The sequence below is a fragment of the Acinonyx jubatus genome, chromosome E2, assembly GCF_027475565.1.
Source record: "Acinonyx jubatus isolate Ajub_Pintada_27869175 chromosome E2, VMU_Ajub_asm_v1.0, whole genome shotgun sequence".
NCBI lineage: Eukaryota > Metazoa > Chordata > Mammalia > Carnivora > Felidae > Acinonyx > Acinonyx jubatus.
This window is the reverse complement of record NC_069396.1, coordinates 48,225,444-48,244,836: the sequence shown is the minus strand read 5'-3', so window position 1 is coordinate 48,244,836 and position 19,393 is coordinate 48,225,444. Positions and strand designations below refer to the sequence as shown.

The 19,393-nt window shown below is 53.4% G+C and overlaps 1 protein-coding gene across 6 annotated transcripts in view; it reads right to left on the bottom strand.

Moving 5' to 3' along the window:
* Positions 1 to 2,436: 2,436 nt before the first annotated feature.
* Positions 2,437 to 19,393, bottom strand: part of GRIK5 (glutamate ionotropic receptor kainate type subunit 5) — a 57,966-nt gene continuing 41,009 nt past the window's right edge. For 2 of the 6 annotated variants that reach the window (XM_053210728.1, XM_053210725.1), the window contains exons 17-21: positions 10,390 to 10,555; positions 8,876 to 9,101; positions 6,975 to 7,103; positions 6,759 to 6,880; positions 2,437 to 3,488 (exon numbers count right to left, since the gene is read on the bottom strand). In XM_053210728.1, coding sequence (XP_053066703.1) covers positions 3,060 to 3,488; positions 6,759 to 6,880; positions 6,975 to 7,103; positions 8,876 to 9,101; positions 10,390 to 10,555 — 1,072 coding nt within the window. In that variant the 3' untranslated portion in view covers positions 2,437 to 3,059. The remainder of the gene's footprint in view (positions 3,489 to 6,758; positions 6,881 to 6,974; positions 7,104 to 8,875; positions 9,102 to 10,389; positions 10,556 to 19,393) is intronic. The other 4 variants (XM_053210727.1, XM_053210726.1, XM_027037655.2 and 1 more) reach the window with 4 other exon arrangements.

Sequence of the window (19,393 nt, the reverse complement as noted above, 5' to 3'; positions counted from 1 at the left end):
AATAAAGGCTAGAGTGAGACACACACAAAAAGATAGAAACAGAGAGACAGATATTCAAAGCCGAAGAGAGACAAGCGTGGACAAGGAGACAGGGCCAGAGAGTAAAGGGGGCGTAGGGAGTCAGCTTCTTTGGCTTTCCCCAGCACCCAGAGCCTCAGCCCAATCCTGTACTCTGACCCATCCCCATCCCTCCCTGCTGTCCCTTGTTGCCATGGTAATAGGGAGGCCGAATATGCAGCAAAGGAGGCTGGGCCTGCAGACCTGGCCTGTCTCCATGGAGACTGGGGAAGGGGGGGGGAGCCACATCTTCTAGCCCAGGTGGTTGGCACCCAGGTCCCCTCTGCAATTCTGCCCCCTTCCTGGGGGCGTGTGTGGTGGGGGGAGGACCCATATCATCCCTCCCCCCCACACACCTTGCCTGTTTCTGGCAGGGATGGGCCTGGACCATGGGGAAAGGGATGGGGGGACAGGGACAGAGATGCCTAATAGGGTGTTTGGATCCCTGGAGATTCTAGGCCCTCTCTCCTCCATTCTCCAGTTGTGCTGGGGGAGACCTTGGCCCCCCCACATGACACCCCAGATACAGGCTACGTCCCCCCCTTATGCACTCCCTCCTCAGACACTAGCCTGGTGAGACTGATGACTGTGCACCGTGCTCCCAGCGCGAGGCTCTGCGGAAGTTGAGGGGGAGGAGGGAAGACTTAGGAAGGTCACAGGGATGGACAGGGACAGGGGAGCTCAGTGAGAGAAACATAAGGAGAGACTTAAGAAGAAATAGACACAGTTCAGGAACAGATAGAGGCCGATACAGACAGACTGACTGACAAAGACAGAGAGGCCAGCAAAGTCAGATGAGAAAACAGATGGAGGGAAACAGAGCAACAGAATTGCTCAGTGAAGGTGACAGAGAGACACAGGGACATAGAAAGCCAGGCAGAGACACATTTGGCAAACTGGGGAGACTCAGAGATAAAGACCCAGGAGATACTTGGAACAGAAATGGGGACAAGTAGGAGGACTCGGAAATGGGGAGAGACCTTAGAGATCAGCTGCATGGTATTGGGATCGAGAAGTGGAGAGACCAGAAATCATATTCTAGTCATCTCAACACACAGAGTTCGGCCCAAGGGCAGAGACCTTGATTAAAGTCTGTGCAGTTGATGTGCGGACCAACAGAGACACTGAGACCAGCTCGCCCCCACACCTGTCCCGGAGGGGCACACACACAAGTGCCAGGGACACAGAAGGGTCCAGGTGGAGACTGGGGGGGTCCTGCGTGTCAGGCGGGGTCTCCTGGGTGTGGCCTCCCCAAGGACCGAGAAGGCAGGCAGGCCCTACAAGGGAGACAGGGCAGTGCGCTACAGTCGCGCCGGGTCGGTGCTGAACGGACAGCTCCCGGCTTCCGGCAGCGTGCCCGAGAGGAGGGCCCAGCCTCTCCTCTCCCCCACGCTGTCCCACTCAGTCTGGCTTCCCTCACCGCTCCGGCCCCCTCCTGTCTCCAACTAGTTGTCTTTGGCTTCTAGTCTCCAGCCTGTCTCTGTCCCACCTCATCTCTCCTTCTCTCAGCCCCAGTTCCCCAGGGTCTCTTAACTTTCCTGCTTCATCTGTCTCTCCGTCTGTCTCATCCCTCTCGTCCCCTTCTCCATTCTACCTCACCTCATCACGGTTTGTCTCTGTCTCTCCCCGCCTTTGCCCGACTCTCTACTCCTCCCTCTGCCCCCCTCCTTGTCTCTCCCCAGCTCTCCCTCTCCCCCACCCCTGCCCCATCTTTTCCTCACCCCACCTCTCCATCTCTCCCCCTTCTACTCGGCCTCGTTATGGCTCTCGCTGTGTGACCTTCACTCGTCCTTTCTCAGCTGCAGTTTCCAGTGGAAACCTCCAGCGGGGCGGGGGAAGGCGGAGACAGAAAGCAGACCCACCCCTCTCCCCTACTCAGCCAGTCCTTCAGCCACCCCCAGTCTACTGGGATTTCTCACTTCCTCTCCTGGGGACTGGGGAGGTACATTTTCAGCCGAAACACAGGGTCACAGTCACAGACAGGTGGAGATGGCCCCACGGACGTATGTACACACACAGGCACACAATTAACAAGTTACCAAATCACCCTGGCCCAAGCACACACCTGCCACTTGCGTGGCCACCCCAGGCAGGGTCACATTGAGCAGTTCACTCACCCTCCCCTTCCCCCAACCCCATCTGGTTTCTGTCTTTCTGTGTCTCCGTTCCCTGGTGTCTCCTCCTCTCCAGATCCCTGCATCTCTCTCCATCTGTCTCAGGGTCTCTGTCGCAGCCTCCTTTTGTCCTGAGAGAAGGTCAGTGGAGAGGGGCCAGCTGCCAGGACCTGGGCTAACCTGCTGGCTGAGGGCAGGGCCCAAGGGTGGAGAGAGTCCAGGAGTGACCATCCAGTGTGTGGTTCTCAGCAGACTCCCTGGGGAGTCCGAGCCTTTAATGCCCTCATACCTCCAGGAAATGAGACCCAGGTATCCCCAGTTTTTGGGGTTTTGTTCTTTTTTTATTCCAACAGGGACTGGGGTGTGGCAGGGGGAGGGACGGGGGCCCAACTGACCTCCTCCCTGGGGGGTGTCTCATAGAAATTCCGAGGTTTCTCCCCAAAAAAAAGAGAGAGAAGAGTTGAGGGGCGCCAGGGGACACCCATATGCCCAGAGGCCCTCCCGTTCTCCAGAAGTGGGGAGGGCTGTGTCAAGTCTTGGGGAGCCTGAGCAGTCCCAGGATGGGGCTCTCCTCGCGGACTGCTTTCCGCTTCCGGAACGGCCCCGCAGTCCCCGGCCCCCGGAGTCCTCGATTCCTGCGCTCCTCCTGTCCGCAGTGGGGGGGAGGGGGGGGCGCAGTGCGGGGTCCGCGGCACCCTCTGGCAAGTCCACTAGGGGGCGCAGGAAGGCTCCGGAGCCCGGCCTCGGACGACACCGTGAGCCGAAGGCAAAATCGCGGCGTCCGGAGCACCGGGGTACAAGTCCCGACCCTCGCCCGCTGGGGAAGCGGGGGCGGCCCGGGCTCCGTCCCTGCGGTCAGTCCCGCCGCCAGCCCGGCTCCGCCCGTGGTCACTCGTGTTCGGCCAGCTCGCGGGGGCCTGCGGGGCCTGGCCGCGGCCGGGGCGGGCTGGTGGCTTCGGCGGGGGCGCCTAGGCCACGCGGGGGCGCGCCGGCCCCGGACGCCCGCAGCGCCTGGATGCGCCGACACTCCTGGCAGACGCGCACGTGGGTGCAGGGCGTGGGCGCGGGGGGCCGGGCCCCGCCAGGCGGCCCCGGGTCGTCCAGGAGGCGCTGGGGGCCCCCGTGCGCGCCGCCCGCATCCCCGCCCGCGCCGGCCGAGTAGAGCTTGCCGTTGCTGAGGCGCATCTCGCGGACCGCGCGCAGCGACAGCAGGGCCCGGCTCGCGCCGCCTGGGCGCCGGCGCCGGCGGGAACGCGACGTCTTGCGGCAGGACACCGCGTGCCGCAGCTCCTGCAGCATCTCCTGGCACACCGACACCTGTGGGCGGCGCAGGGCGGGGCGCGGTGGTCACAGTCCGTCGCTCGCTGTCCTCGCCGCCGCCCCCTCGCCTGGCTTCTGCGTCCTCTTTCCCTTCTCTGCCTCGACCTCCCTCACCCCGCGCCCCCGGGCTCCACTCCTCCCCTCCCCTCTTAGCCTCCGCTTTTCGGGTGCTCTGTCTCACCTCTCAGCCTCTCTCTCTGCTTCCGTCCTCGGGTTTCTCCCTGAGCCTGCCCTCGCCTCCTATCCAGGCCCCTGTCTTTCCCTTTCTTGTCATTCCAAAGTCTCTGACTCCCTCCTGCTTGTTTTCCATCTTCTGCCTCTAACTCATGCATGCTACCAACTATGGCAAGACCTATTTACTGAGCGCCTGCTGTGTGCAGGGATCAAAACAGGAAGTCCCTGCCCTCATGGAGGTTGTATTCCAGTGCAGAGACAAAACTAACAAAAATGTAAATGCAGGGAGTATGTTAGCCCGTGATGAGTGCTGGGGAGAATAAAATTGGCAAGAGGTGGGGAGCGATACTGCATCTGGAGTAGGATATTAGGGAAGACGCACCAGGAAGACCTTCAGTAAGACTGCAAGGCTGTGCAGGACAAAGGTGCCGAAAGGGACCCGGGTGGTTTGTGGGAGGAACCACAAGCAGGGGCAGGGTTGCTGGAGTGAGGTTCCCAGGGGAGAGAGAAGACAAGGTCGAAGAGCAGTGGGGCCCACAGGCCACTGTAAGGGTCTGGCTTTTATTCTGAGTCAGGTGGGAGGCACTGGGGAGCTTTAAGTAGAGGACTGCTGTACACAGGATCTCCCTGGTGCTGTGCTGAGAACAGATGGAGGAGGCCAAGGGCGAGCTGAGTGGCAGTGGCCAAGGAGGTGAGAAGGGGCTGGATTCTGGGTGTATTTTGAAGGTGGAGCCGAGAGGACTGGCTGAGAGATCCAAAGGAGGCATGAGACAGAGGGCAGAGCCAAGGGTAATCACATCTTGGTCTGAGCAAGGAGAATGACAACATTGCCTGGTGTGTGGGCAGGAGCTCTGCCTTGGCCACGTGATGTTAAGTGGGTTACCTGTCAGACATCCATGGGAAGATCAGAGTTCACAGACCCTGGGTCCAGGGAGAAGTCCCTGTGAGGGATGCTCACTGGGGGTTATGGCAGGCGGCTCCCTAGAGTCCTGCCCTCCAGTGTTCCCACCCTGTGTGGTCCCCTCTGCCTTTATATCAGGGCTGCTGTGTGACCAACAGAATATGGCTGGTGGCTTCTGCCGGGTTGGCCCTTGGATCACTTGCTCTGGGGCAAGCCAGCCCAGCCGCCACGGCGTGAAGACACCCAAGGAGCCCTACGGAGAGGTCCGTGTGGGAGGAACTGAGGCCTCCTGTCAGCTGCCATTGAGTGTGTATGTTCCCCATGTTCTTTATTCTATCCTAGGATGTTTTGACACAGAGAAAACCTTGCTGGTCAGGAAGAGAGGGGCCTTTCCACAGCTAGATTCTTAGGGATAGCAGAGGGCTGAGAGCCCACCTCTCATATGCAAACCAACCGATCCCAGCTTGTACCCCCACCCTCCAGCTTAAGCTGACTCTCACACCAGGCTGCCCTAAATCACCCAGGACCAGGTACACACAGCTACAGACCACCCTCTAGCCCTGAGCCCACCGACATTATCCACACTAGCCAGTTCTAAGCTGTTTTGCCTGCCCGGTGCCCCAGTGCCGTCTGTGGCCTAGCCTTTCAGCTCCGGTTCCTGACCAAAACCTGGTGCTTCCCCTGTGGCCCTACGTGGGTGGCATCACCCCCCTCCTGGAAAATGTAATAAGAATCTTCTTTCGGTGGCATTGGCCTCTCCGTGTCATCACTTAGTCACCTCCATAAATCAAAAATCCTGCAAGTACATTTGGAGACAATATGCCACCTTGGAAGTGGACCCTCTGGGTCCAGGTGAGCCTTCGGCCAACATCATGACCATGACCTCACCAGAGACCTTGGCAGCCAGAACCACCCGGCTAAGCTGCTCTGTAAACTGATGTAAGTTTGCTGTTTTGAGCTGCTGAATCTTAGGAATGTTACGTGGTAATAGACAGCTAATAAAGGTCATCAGTATAGCGGTGGTCTTACAAACCATTTGGCTGGATGGGGTCACCAAGGGGTGGAGAAAGACACAGAAGAGTCCAGGACGGAGCCCTAGAACCCCTCAACAAAGGACGGGCCACAGAGGAAGGAGAAAGGGGGGGGGCGTAAGCATGAAGAGAGGGTTTTGAGGCGAGAGCTCAGCTGTGCCAAAGCCCATCACTACCTCATGTATGACGAGGCCTGAGACCTGGGCTGGATTTGGGCCTGGGTCACTGGTGACAAGCAGCTTCAGTGGGGATGTGGATGGGAGTGTGTCGGAGACTAGATGCAGCACAGGAACTGATGCAGCAGAAAGATACACTCTTTCAAGGTTCTACGGTTAGGGGAGGAGTGGGGGTGGTGGCCAGGAAGGGAAGCGGGGTCAAGAGAAATTTCTGGAAGATGGGAAAGCTGATAGCACGTCTGTATCCTGACAGCCTTGATCCAACAGAAAGGAGGAAACTGATGGTGGGCGGAGGGAGCAAAGAACCGCTGAGGGATGTCCTTGGGGGGGGCGAGAGAGGAGATGGGGGCACAGGGGAGGGTGCCTCAGCTGGAATTATGGGTATTCCCTCGGAGTAACTGACAGGGCAAGTGGAGAAAGACAGGTGCCTGGATGTGGAGAGGTCTGTATGCTCTCCTCTAACTCCTCCGCTTTTCTCAGGGAAGTGGAAGTAAGGTCAACAGCCAAGGTGAGGAGGGGGAGGGGGCTGGGGCCTGGAGAGGCGGAGGTGGACCCGTGAGGGAGCAAAGGGGCACGAGTGGAAATGGAGGAGCGTCACTGGGCAGCACCGGCCCTGTGGAGCTGGGACCAGCCAGCAAGCCCGCTGTCTTCCAGCCGCACCCGCTGCCTTTTTGTCACTTCTCAGTTCTCCTTGCTTTACCCCCTGCCCCTCCCCACTCCTTCTCCCCAGCCCTTCTTTTCCCCTGCATCCTCACCTCTGCCCATGCCCGCTTTCCCTCCTCTGGCTTTCCTCTCCCTTCTGTCCATACGCACCTCTCCTCGGACCCCCTTTGCCCCTAGGGGCTCTCGGATCCTCTCTGTGCCCTGCTCCTGGCCCCTCACTGCTCCTAGGCCCCCTCCAGGAAGGCTACCAATGCCACAGTCTCCATGCCCCTCCGCCCCTGACACTCCCCTTCTCCCCCACGCCCTCTGCCAGCCTCCTCACCTCTTCGGACTCTGCCGACCGCCGTGTGGACCATATGAATTCCATGACCGCCACGAAGACGGCAATGATGAGGCCACAGATGAGCACGACAAAAATGCCACCAATGTTCTCCATGCCCAGACCTGGGAGTCGAGGGGGAAGTCACAGGGTGGGGGCTGCGTGGGCACGGGGGCTTTAGAGGGCTTCGGGATGGGCGTGGGGTGTGGGGGAGCTGACCTTTAGCTCGATGATCCTCCTCCTTGGGGCACCGGCCCCCCTCCCACCACTTGCGCTTCAGGATCTCCAGCCGGTTGTTCTCCTGAAGCTGCAGGATGGCCAGGGTGATCTCATCCCGGAACGGGGAGCCTGCACCGGATGGACAAGGGGGTGGACTGGCCGTCGGGGCCGCGGAGCCCTGCCCGCCCAACCCCCAAATCTGCCCCCTCACCACGACCCTTCCTCCTGCCTCCGCCGCATCCCCGGGGCTCTTCCCCCTCTACCTTCAAGTCTGACCACTGCTTGCCACCTCCGCTGCCACCACCCTGGGCTGGGCCCCCACTAGGCCTCATGTCACATTTGTCACCGTCCCCTCCCTGCCGTGCCCCTCACCTCCCCCCACCAGCCAGAGGGACAACTTCAGAAACAATCATAGAGCTCGCCTCTCTCGTGCTCAAAATTCTCCAATGGCTTCCCGATGCAGAGAGCACCAGGTCCTTCCCTCGGCCTCGAGATCTGGGGTCCACTGGCCCCGCCACCTGAGGCTCCTGCTGCCCCCGAGGCTCTCTGTGCCAGCCACACCGGCCTCCCGGCTGTGCCTCGAGTCCTCCAGGCACAGTCCCACCTCAGGATCTCTGCCTGGAACGTTCCTTCCCTCCTGTCACTCAGGCCTCTGCTCGCATGGTGCCTCCTCAAGGGGTCTTCTCCAATGACCTTCACTTAAAATGGCACCAAGCACCCCCTCCCTGTCAGTCCCTTCCCCTTACTTCACCTCAGAGCAGTTATCACCACCTGCGTGTTTATTGTGTCCTTGCCGTCTGTGCCCCTGGTCGAAGGCAGGAGGCTGGGGGCTTCGCGGCCCCCTGCTGTGGTCTTCCAGCACAGTGCGTGCCACAAGGAGGGCATTAGGCAATCTGCTCAGTGAATGAATCTCCAGCCACCTCTCTCCTCCCTACCTTCGGATCCTCTCCTCAAACCATCCTTCTGTCCCAAACACCCCACACGTGTCCCGTCCTGTCATTTCCTCAGTCACCACACCTCTTCAGCATTTCCCAGGTGCCAGAAACTGGGGACATGGGCAGGTGGAGTCATTAGTATTCAGCAGCCCCTATGATGTGCCGGGTTTGTAGACCCTTGGTTAACGGACATTAATTCAAGTCCCTCATGATCCTGGTATTACCGGGTGTTACCACCCCCATTTTCTGGACCAGGCAGGTGACATTCCTGCCTAAGGTCATGCACGGAGTCGGGGGGGTGGTGTGGAGCTGGGATTTGAATCCAGGTCGGTGTGACTCCAGAGCCCGTCCCCCCGAAGCACCGGGCTACGTGCTTCCCTGGCACAGGGAAGCTGCTAAGACTGGAGGTCATTTGTTACGCAGTAATAGATAACTAACACAGCAGTCATCAGCAGATAGATGGATTTAAAGGTCAAAATGTCAAGATTTGGTGATAAAATTGCTGGGTTTCCAGCACTGAGCCCTGAAAAAGCATGTCCCAAGTCTCCCAAGTAGACCCATCCCTGCCCCCGTCCCTTTCATCATCTATATTCTGAGCACCTGCTCTGAGCTGGGCTGTGGGCTCCGTGCAGAGACTGTAAGGTACATAAACCCAGGTCTTCCCCCTCAAGGGGTCCTCGGGCCAAAGGGGAAGGGGGCAAGTGTCATGGCCTGCAAGTACTGGGCTGTGCACAGTCACACGGGATTCTCCCAACAGCCATGGAGGGCTGGAAATGACTGCTGCCAGGCCCGTGTTTGCGGGTTGAGTGCAGAGGCTCAGAATGGCGGTGACATCTGCCCAAGGCCACGCACAACATACCCGGCCTGCCACAGGGAGGGCCTGGCCCAGTCCTGGGCCGGCTCACGTGGCTTGGTTTCGGATACCCAGCGCCCCCTCCACATTCCCCAGCCCCAAGGCTGCCATACCCAGTGGCATGCCGATGCCGTAGCCCTTGGTGTCGAGGAGGCCCCCGATCTGGGTGAGGTTGCAGTTGAGACGCCGGTGATACTCGTTCATGGTGGACTCGAGCAGGAAGGCGTAGCGGGAGTTGAGAACACGCGCGATGCCTTCTTCCGTGCTCTTGACAAACACACTGGGCTGCTTCGACTGCATGTAGTTCCACATACGCTGGTACGTCTGGTACCGTGAGTTCTGGGAGGAGGAGGGGACACGGGGAAGTCAGGTGAGGGTCTTTACACCCCCTGCATTTCCCCTGAACCCTGTCCCCTGCCCTCCAGGAAGTCTCTCTCAACTGGAAAGAGTGAGGAGACCAGAGGAAGGCAGGAAGAGCCAAAGTCAGAGGAGAGGGACAAGACAGATTGCTCAAGGTCAGTTCCAAGCCATCTGCACGCCCACCAGGCCAGCGAGGGCCCTGAGGACAGAAGGCTTGGGAAGAAGGAGCCATGGTCTATTCTTTAGCCCCTCTTCTCTCTTCCACCCCTGGGCCTGGCTCAGCCTGACACCCAGCCCTGTCTTCCGAGCACTCCCAGGCCTTATGCACAGCAACCGCAAATTTACCCAGGGCCCAGCCTGGGTCGGGGAGACCTGCAGCATGCCAAATAGGACCATTTACTTCCTTTAGGCCCTGCAGGAACCTTCTGGCAAATGCCCCACCCTGCCCCAGATAGAGCCCCGAGGGAGAGGCCTGTGGAGGCCAAGCTGGGGATGACCACCCCCGTCACTACTCCTGACACACGCCTTCCTTCTCTGATCTGATGTTCAGACGCTGCTCTTCCTATGTGCCCCACAGGCCCCTCCCCAGGGCTCAGCCACCTCCCAAACCTACTTTTCTATTTTTCCCAGCTGCAAACTGGTCCCACAACCCACCAGCGAGACCCCCTCTCCTTCATGCTTCAACCAGTGGCCCCTGCCCAGCTCCAGCCTCCCTCAGACCATTAGTCTACCCCTGTTTGCCCCAGAGGGAACTTTCAGCTCTAAACAGGTCACCCCTGCCCAGTAACTATTCCCACCTCCCCACTTCCAGGTCCTAATCTCAGCCCTATCTTGGCATTTAGGGCCTCTACGGTCACTCAAGCCTCCTTGCCGGGCTTGCTTTCCTTTGATTCTTTCCCACCACCCCATAATACACAGGGACGCACACCTTTCATCTTGAAGGGCCTTGCCTTCCTCTCTGCTGGCCCATTTTCCCAGGCCTGACCCTTCTAGCAGCCTCCATGACCCCATTTGGCCCATCTAGCACTGATACAACATTAGATCCCATATCTGCCTCCCTTCTGTTCCCTGGGGGGAAAGTCCAGTTTCTCCAGCCAGACAGCAACACTCCCTGTGACCCCACAAGTGTGTCTTCTGCTTCTCAGCTTCCCTGACTGTCATGACAATCAATCCCTCTGACCCAGGAGGCCCTGCCCAGCCCCACCCTGGGCAGCTATGCACGATGGGGATACCAACACCAAGCCTGGGCAACTTCAAAGGCCCCCACCTGAAAGAAGGTCATGGTGGAGCCAGCATGGATGGTGCCATACTCAATGTTGGTCTGATCTGCCAGGTCATCAGCTGACTCCACGGGCACCTCCATGCGCTGCACGGTGAGGAAGGCAGCCAGGTTGGCCGTGTAGGAAGAGATGATGATCAAGGTGAAGGCCCACCTGAGGGGGAGAAGGAGCGAGCTACAGTCTGGAGGCCCTCGCCCCCTGCCACCCTCCCACTGTGGCCATGCACCCTGTTGGTGGTGCCACTCTTAATGACCTCAGCATCTAGAAGGCTCAGTGACTGCTGACTAGTGGGAAGGCTGGAAGCACCGATTCTAGAGCCAGACTCCCTGGGTTTAATACTGCTTCCAGAGATTTCCACTTTCAGATATAAGAGAATAAGATATCCTGAAAATACCCTCCCACCATCAACAACTAGAAAATTAGACAGAATATAGAAAACTATTTAAAGACGTAGGACAATAGGCATCACAGGACTGTAATCCCTGAGGAAAAAAAAGCAACGAAGTGAGACTTATCGTTGCCCAGGCTGTCTGGCTGAATTTAGTTTATAGAGTGAGGTGCCAGAAAGCGAAACCCAAACAGTCTGGCAATCTCATGAGTTGCAGAGGTGGAGACCGGAGAGGCCAAGATGGCTAAAATTTGTGGGACAGGGAACCTAAGAAGAGGGAGCTGCACAGAGAGAAAGGATTCCAGAAATGTGCACAGAGTCCCCTTGAGTCTTTGGCTGAATATCAATCTGTGTACACATAGGGTGGAACTCTAAGGGGCCAGAGAAGAACCGCTTTCAAAGACAGAACAATTGCCAGGGTTTGCACAGGGCTGGGAACCTTGTGAGATCTCTCCAGCCTGAGGAGCGAGATCTGACCGAACAGATGAGACATTCAGTAGAGACCCCAAAGGACAACATATTACAAATAGAGTTAAGTCAGCCCTAGAATAAAGACTATGCCAGATCTCTAACAGCTTTAAAAAACAGGCCTGGAAAGGATCAAAATTATCCACAAGGAATTTAACTGCCCGCCAGAGAACGTCCAAGACTCTTTAAAGTAATACATTCGACAATGTAAAACAATGTAAAATTCAAAATGTCTGTTATCCAATAAAAAATTACCAGATAGGGGTGCCTGGGTGGCTCAGTCGATTAAGCAACTGACTTCGGCTCAGGTCATGATCTCACGGTTTGTGAGCTCGAGCCCTGGGTGGGGCTTTGTGCTGACAGCTCAGAGCCTGGAGTCTGCTTGGGATTCTGTGTCTCCCTCTCTCTCTGCCCCTCCCCCACTCACACTCTGTTTCTCTCAAAAATAAATAAACATAAAAATTTTTTTTTAATGAAGAGATTTTTAAAATGAGGAATATGTCTTTTATATTTACCCACACATCTACTATTTCTGGTATTCTTTGTTGCTCCATGTGCATCCAAGTTTCCATCTAGCATTAGATGGAAGAACTTTTACCTGAAGAACTTCCCGTAACTTTTCCTTTGCTTTTAAAAAAGATTTCATTTTCATTTAAAAAATTTTTAAACATTTATTTATTTTTTGAGAGACAGAGACAGAGTGTGAGTGGGGAGGGGCAAAGAGAGAAGGAGACACTGAATCCGAAGTAGGCTCCAGGCTCTGAGCTGTCAGCACAGAGCCCGACAGGGGCTCGAACTCACCAACCATGAGATCATGACCTGAGCCGAAGTGGGAAGCTTAACTGACTGACCCATGCAGGCGCCCCAGAAAGATTTTATTTTTAAGTAATTTCCATACCCAACGTGGGGCTCGAACTCACAACCCAAGATCAAGAGTTGCACACTCTTCTGACTGAGCCATCCAGGCACCCCCATCCCCAAAATAACATTTCTTGAAGCGCAAGCCTGCTGGCAATTAATTCTCCCAGCTTTTGTTTGTATGAAACATTTGTTAGTGGATCTTTGAAGGATCTTTTTGATGGATATAGAATACTAGATTGACAGGTTGTTTTTCCCTTTCAGCACATTTGTGCATTGTCTCCTGGCTTGCATACTCTCTGACAAGAAGTCTGTTGTCACTGTTATTTGATTCTTGCGTGTGTCGTCCGCCCACCCCCACCCCCCCCCCCCCGCCTTCTGGCTGCATGAAGACTCTCTCTTTATCACAGGTTTTCAGCAGTTGATTATAATGCGCCTTGAAGTGCTTTGTGTGTATGTGTGTTTATCCTATGTGGGTTTTATAGAGTTTCTTAGATCTGCAAGTTTATAATTTTCATCAAATTTGAAAAAGTTTTCACCATTACTTCTTCAAATATTTTTTTTTTCCTGTTACTCCCTTTTTCTCCTCTCCTTATGGAACTTCAATCACTTATGTAAGACCACTTGCTATTTTATTCCTCAGGCCACTTAGACTTTGTGCCCATTGTCAGTCATTTTTTCCCACTGTGACTTCCATTTGGATTCTATTCTGTCTATTCTATTCTATTGCTGTCTTCCAATTCTCTTTTCTCTTCTGCTGCAGTGTCTGATCTGTATAAACCATTCCAGTAAAATTTCCCATTCAAATGTTGTATATTTCATCTCTACAAGTTCCACTTGCTCCTTTTTTATATTTCTCTCTGCATTACACTCAGGTTTTTCTTTATATCCTTGAGCATTCTGAATATATCTATAACAGCTCTTTAATACCCTCATCTGCTAGTTCCATCATTCTGCCAATTCCGGGTCTGTTTCAAATGAGTGACTTCTCTCTCACAGTTTCCTGTACCTTTGTATATCTGGGTTTTTTTTTATTTAAAAATTTTTAAATGTTTATCTACTTTTGAGAGAGAAAGACACAGATTGTGAGCAGGGGAGAGGTGGAGAGAGAGGGAGACACAGAATCCGAAGCAGGCTCCAGGCTCTGAGCTGTCAGCACAGAACCTGACATGGGGATCAAGTCCATGAACCATGAGATCATGACCTGAGCCTAAGTCAGACACTTAACTGACTGAGCCACCCAGGCACCCCCTCTTTATTTTTTTAAAGATTTTATTTTTAAGTAATCTCTACACCCAATGTGGGGCTCAAACTCACAAACCCGAAATCAAGACTTGCAAGTTCCAGGGGTGCCCAGGTAGCTCAGTTAGGTCTCCAACTTCAACTCAGGTCATGATCTTGCAGTTTGTGAGTTTGAGCCCCGCATCGGGCTCTGTGCTGACAGCTCAGAGCCTGGAGCCTGCTTTGGATTCTGTGTCTCCCTCTCTCTCTGCCCCTCTCCTGCTCATGCTCTGTCTCTCTGTGTCTCTCAAAAATGAATAAAAGTTAACAATTTTTTAAATAAATAAATAAACATAAAAAAAAAGACATTTACTGTTTAAGCAAATACACACACATACACTCCTAATATATTATGGGGCTCGTAAGACAAGTAGAAGTAATCTATATGACAAGAATAGCTCAAAGGATAGGAGGAGAGATGGGAGCATACTGTCATAAGGATCTCCATCTTATGTGAAGTCATACAACGTTACTTGAAAGTATTTTGTAATCAATTGAAGATGCGTATCGTAAACCCAAAGCAGCTACTAAGAAAATTTTAAAAAGAAGTATGCTGTTGAAGTATGCTTCAATGGTAGACATGAAACAGAATCCTAAATATCTCAATAAATCCAAAAGAAGGTAGGAAAAGAGGGAAAAAGGAATCAAAAGAGATGGAACAAATTACAAATAAATAGCAAGTTGGCAGATTTAAACCCAACCATCACAGTAATTACATCAAAGGTAAATGGTCCCAACCAAGGGCTGGCAAACGATGGCCCACAGGCCAAATCTGTCTTGCTATCAGCTTTTGTCCAGCCCGCAGGCTCAGAATGGTTTTCACATTTTTAAATGTTTAAAAAGAAATTGAAGAGTATTACTTCAAGACACATGACATATAAAATTCTATTTTCAGTGTCAGTGTCCATAAATAAAGTTTTATTGGAACACAGCCACACTCATTCATTTACGTATCGTCTATGGCTGCTTTCACAATACAGTCAGAGCTGATTAGTTGTGACAGAGACCGGATGGCCAACAAAGCCTAAACTATATACTATTTGGCCTAATACTGACAAAGTTTGCCAACCCCTGCTCCAAGACCTAAGTACATGCTGCCTATAAGAAACTCACTTTAGGGGTGCCTGGGTGGTTCAGTGGGATAAGCGTCTGGCTCTTTTTTTTTTTTTTTAACATTTATTTATTATTGAGAGACAGAGAGAGACAGAGCATGAGCATGGGAGGGGCAGAGAGAGGAGACACAGAGTCCGAAGCAGGCTCCAGGCTCTGTGCAAACAGCTCAGAGGGGCTCGAACCCACAAACTGCGAGATCATGACCTGAGCCGAAGTCGGATGCTTAACCTACTGAGCCTCCCCGGAGCCCCATCTGACTCTTGATTTCAGCTCAGATCATGATATTGTGGTTCGTGGGATTAAGCCTCTCATCGGGCTTTGTGCTAAGTGTGGAGCCTGCTTGGGATTTTCTCTCTCTCTCTGTCTCTCTCTCTCTCTCTGCCCCTCCTCCGCTGTGTGCACCCAGGCACCTGCTGGCTCACTCTCTCTCAAATATAAATAAACTAAACAAACAAAAAAAAGAAACCACTTTAAATATAATGATCTGGGGCATCTGGGTGGCTCAGTCAGTTAAGAATCTGACTCTTGATTTCAGCTCAGGTCATGATCTCATGGTTTGTGGGTTTGAGCCCTGCATTAGGCTCGGTAATGACAGTGCAGAGCCTGCTTAGAATTCCCTCTTTCTCTCACTTTCCCTCTCCCCCTCCCCCACTCATGTACCCTCTCTCTCTCCCCCTAAAAAATATACATACATACATACATACATACATACATACATACATACATAAAATGATCCAGGTAGGTTGGAAGTGAAGGGATGGGAAAAGATATGCTACACCAACACTAAGCACGAAGAAGCTGGGGTAGCTATGTTAATATCAAATACAGGTAACTTCACAGCAGGCATATTACCAGGAATAAAGAGGGGGCATTATACAATGACAAAGGGATCAATTAATCAAGACAACATAACAATCCTAAACATTTATGTACCTAATTACAGAGCTTCAACATTCATGAAGCAAAAACTGTTAGAACTGAAAAGAGAAATAGACACGATTTCTCCACAATTACAGGTGGAGATTGCAACACCCCTCTCTCAATAATTGATAGAACAGGCAGACAGAAAATCGGTATGGATATAGAAGCCTTGAACAACGCTATCAACCTACTGGCCCTAATTGCCATTTATAGCACACTGCGCCCACTGACAGCACGTTCTATGCAAATGCACACAGAACACTTACCAGGATAGACCATATGCTGAGCCATGAAACAAGTCTCAATAAATTTCAAAGGATGAAAATCCTACAGAGAATATTCTGACCACAACGGAACTGAACAAGAAATCAATAACAGAAAGATCTCTGGAAAATCCACAAATCCTGGTTCTATCACTGCCTAGCTGTGTGACCTTGGACTCACCTGTGAGCTAAGACAGTCACAGGCTGCCCCTCACAGGGCTGTGGGAAGAGTGAGCCACATCTGACACAGAAGGAGCACCGTGCGTGTGTGCGCTCACTATCTTGGTGACTTGGGAGAAGAGGCACCCACTGGCCTTGCTATGGAGCCCAAGAGCAACCACTTGTCTTACCCTGACCCTTTCTGGCCTCCTGCCTGGCAGGTGAGCGTGGCCGGGTTCCCTGCAGATAGTCCAGATCTGTGGGGCATGAAGACAGGGAGAGGCTGGGAGAGCCTCCCACTCACCCCCTCCAGCAGATAGTAACAAACACAGCAGCTAACCTCTGCTGAGCACACATGTACAGCGCTGTGCTAGGCCCTGGGGTGGGGGTGGAATAGAGGACAGAGGGATGAATAATACAGCCTCCCGCAAAAGAAAATCAAAACCCGACATGCAAAGACCCAGGGTCTGACACAACTCTCCAGAAACGAAGTCCCTTCAAACCCACTGCAAGGGCCAATGTCATTCACTCAAGACAAAACTGTTCAGTGCCTAATACATAGCAGGTACCACCTTGACCCCAAGGATACAGCATGGCTGACTGGTGATAATGACTGGGCAGGGGTGGGGGGAGTGCTCACTGGGACAGAGCAGGGGGACACAGATGGGGAGCCTGAATTGGAAGCAAGGATGTGCACTCCATTTTGGACAAGCTATTTTGGGGATGCCTGTAGAGCACACATGGGGAGGGTCTGGAGGTGAGGACTTGGTAAGCATCAGTTACAAAATGCAAGGGGAACCAGGGCTGGATGAGAAGGCCTCGGAGCGTACAGAGTGGTGGCCCCCCGGCAGGGAGAGCCCCCTGGGAGGCGTCTGAGGAAGACGCGTGGTTAGGTGTTGGGCACCCTAGTGGCTCCTGGTGTTGTTGGGTGGGGGCAGGTGTCCAGCAATGCAGTCCAGTCTAAACAACAGGGAAAATCCAGTACCCGACTCTCTGACCCTCACTCCTTGGTAGACAAAAGCCAAAAAAATGTCTGCATGGTTATAACAGAAACCGAAATTTCTAGAAACGCATGCATTGTTCAGATTGAGGAACAACCAGATGTTCTTGTGTTTGAAAGTTTTCCAAGAACCCCTCACCGGTTTGGAGCTCAGGCCTCTGACACAGCAGCCCTGCTCATGGTATCTGAGTCACCAAATCAAGACTCTTGGAACAGTTGTGTTAGTAAATCGCCACGTGCATGGTGATTTGTGTTTGTGCAAACACACTCATTTACCGAATAGCTCAAATCGTCAAGTCTCAGGTGTCCACATGATTCTATTAAATGGTCTCCCTTCTCGTAATTTCCAATGTACCCATTACAAGCGAATGCAGCCACCTGACTCCCGCGTTCTGTCTTCTAGCACAGCCCCGCCCAAGCATTTATGCATCACTATCCTATTACTCTATCATAGATCACTCCCCTTTCCCCCCTTTGTATTGCGATTAGGGCGTATTACCGATTTGTTTCAAACACATGTGTACGTAGGTGTGTAAGGAGATATATTACCCTTGAATTTCATCAGGGTAGGAAAGCAGATGTTACAAAATGTTTGTCATAAAATGAGGGCGCTGGGTCTGCAGGTACTGTCACGTCACTGGTGTGGAATGAGGAGCTCCTTGTGAGAGACGGCGAGGGTGGTCACCACCACCCCCCCGCCCCCCCGGCCCCTGCGAAATGAAACAGAGGATCCAAAGCGGGAGAAGGGAACCAGAGGGCCACTACAGCCTGGAAGCAAGGAGTTTCTAGAAGGAGGGTAGCCTATATGCATGTACTAGATGCGTCAGTAAGGGGGTCCTATGTGACCCTGGTGGGGCCAGGGGAGGGAGAGCCAAGCTGCTGGCTAGATCTGAGGTTGCCAGGAGGACTCTGAGGACAGGACGCCTTGAGGAGGAGTTGAGGAAAACAGCAAATGAGTGGCTGAAGACATGGCCTAGAGCCTACCTGAGGTGGATGGACCTGAAAGTACGCAGGGTTCAGGGAACAGGAAAGAGGGAGCCCCAACGACTACTTTGCGAGAGTGACCAAGGGGGAGCCCGAGAGGATGGGGCTGAGGTCAGGCATAACCTCAAAAACATGGATTTTGAAGGGTGCCTGGGTGGCTCAGACATTTGAGTGTCTGACTTTGGCTCAGGTCATGACCTTGTAGTTCGAGCCCCACATCGGGCTCTGTGCGGTCATTGTGGAGCCCACTCTGTATCCTCTGTCCCCCCCTTCTCTCTGCCCTTCCCCCACTCACGCTCTCTCTCAAAATAATTAATTAATTAATTAATTAATTAATTAATTAATAAAAGAAAACACACACACACATTGCTTTTGAGGCAGAGCTGTCCTGAATGATGACGAGGCCTTGGGTGTGGCCGTAGGAGGCTGGGACCCCAATGCACACTGAAGATGAGGGGCTCAGGAGGTGGGTTCAGGGCCCTCCGGCAACCCAAGTCCCCTAGGATACTGGCCCCGGACTGCCGAGTCACCGTGTCGGGGTCACATTTGAAAACTAACAAACATCTATTGAAACATCCACTCACCGAGCGAATGTGTGGGAGGGCTGAGAGTGAAGACGAGAGTGAGCTTGGGGTCAAAGTCTCCAGTGAGAGGGGGCGTGACTGGGAGCTTCCAGGATGACGGTGATGGGTACAGGCGGAGAACGCCCAGCTGAAGAGGTCCCTGCCCCAGGAGCAGAAGGGAGGGCCTGCAGAGAGGAGGTCACCGGTCCGCCACCTGGCCTGAGGATGTGGCCGTCTCTGTCACATCAGGTCTCTGGCCTGTCTGGAATGTTCCTCCCTCTCCTGGGCATGGACACCTCTGTTTTAGCCTTTAGGACTTAGCCTAGGTGTCCCCTCCTCAAAGGGGCTTCCCGGAGTGACCACGTTCCCTGCTGTTCTCTCTCACTGTGCCCTGTTTGTTTCATTTAGTAGTTTGCATGCATGTTGATACGTATGTGACATTGACAATGTCGGTAGGTTGCAGGTGGGGTATGTGGGAGGCAGAAGAAAGCTCCTCCTCTCGCCCCGCCCCTAGAGATGTCTACATCCTAAGCCCTGGAACTCATGAGGTATTGTCCCCTTATAGGGTAAAAAGATCTTTGCAGAAATGACCAAGTTAAGGAATGTGAGTTGGGGGAGATTCTCCTGGATTATCTGGGTGGGCCCAGTGGTATCACAAGAGTTCTTATAAGTGGAAGAAGGAGGTTAGAGCCACAGAGAGAGATACGAGGATGCAATGCTACTGGCTTTAAAGACAGAGAAAGAGGCCACAAGCCAAGGAGTACAGGTGGCTTCTAAAAGCTGAAACAGGCAAAGAAATGGATTCTGCCCTGGGCCTCCAGAAGGACCCAGCCCTGCCAAAACCTGGACTTTAGCCCAGTGAGATTTCCGATTTCTCACCTCCAGACCCATATGATGTTTATGGGTTTATGTTGTTTGAAGCCACTAAGCCTGTGTAACCTGTTGCAGCAGCAATCGGAAACTAATACAAGGTATGTAACACTTGAAATGATG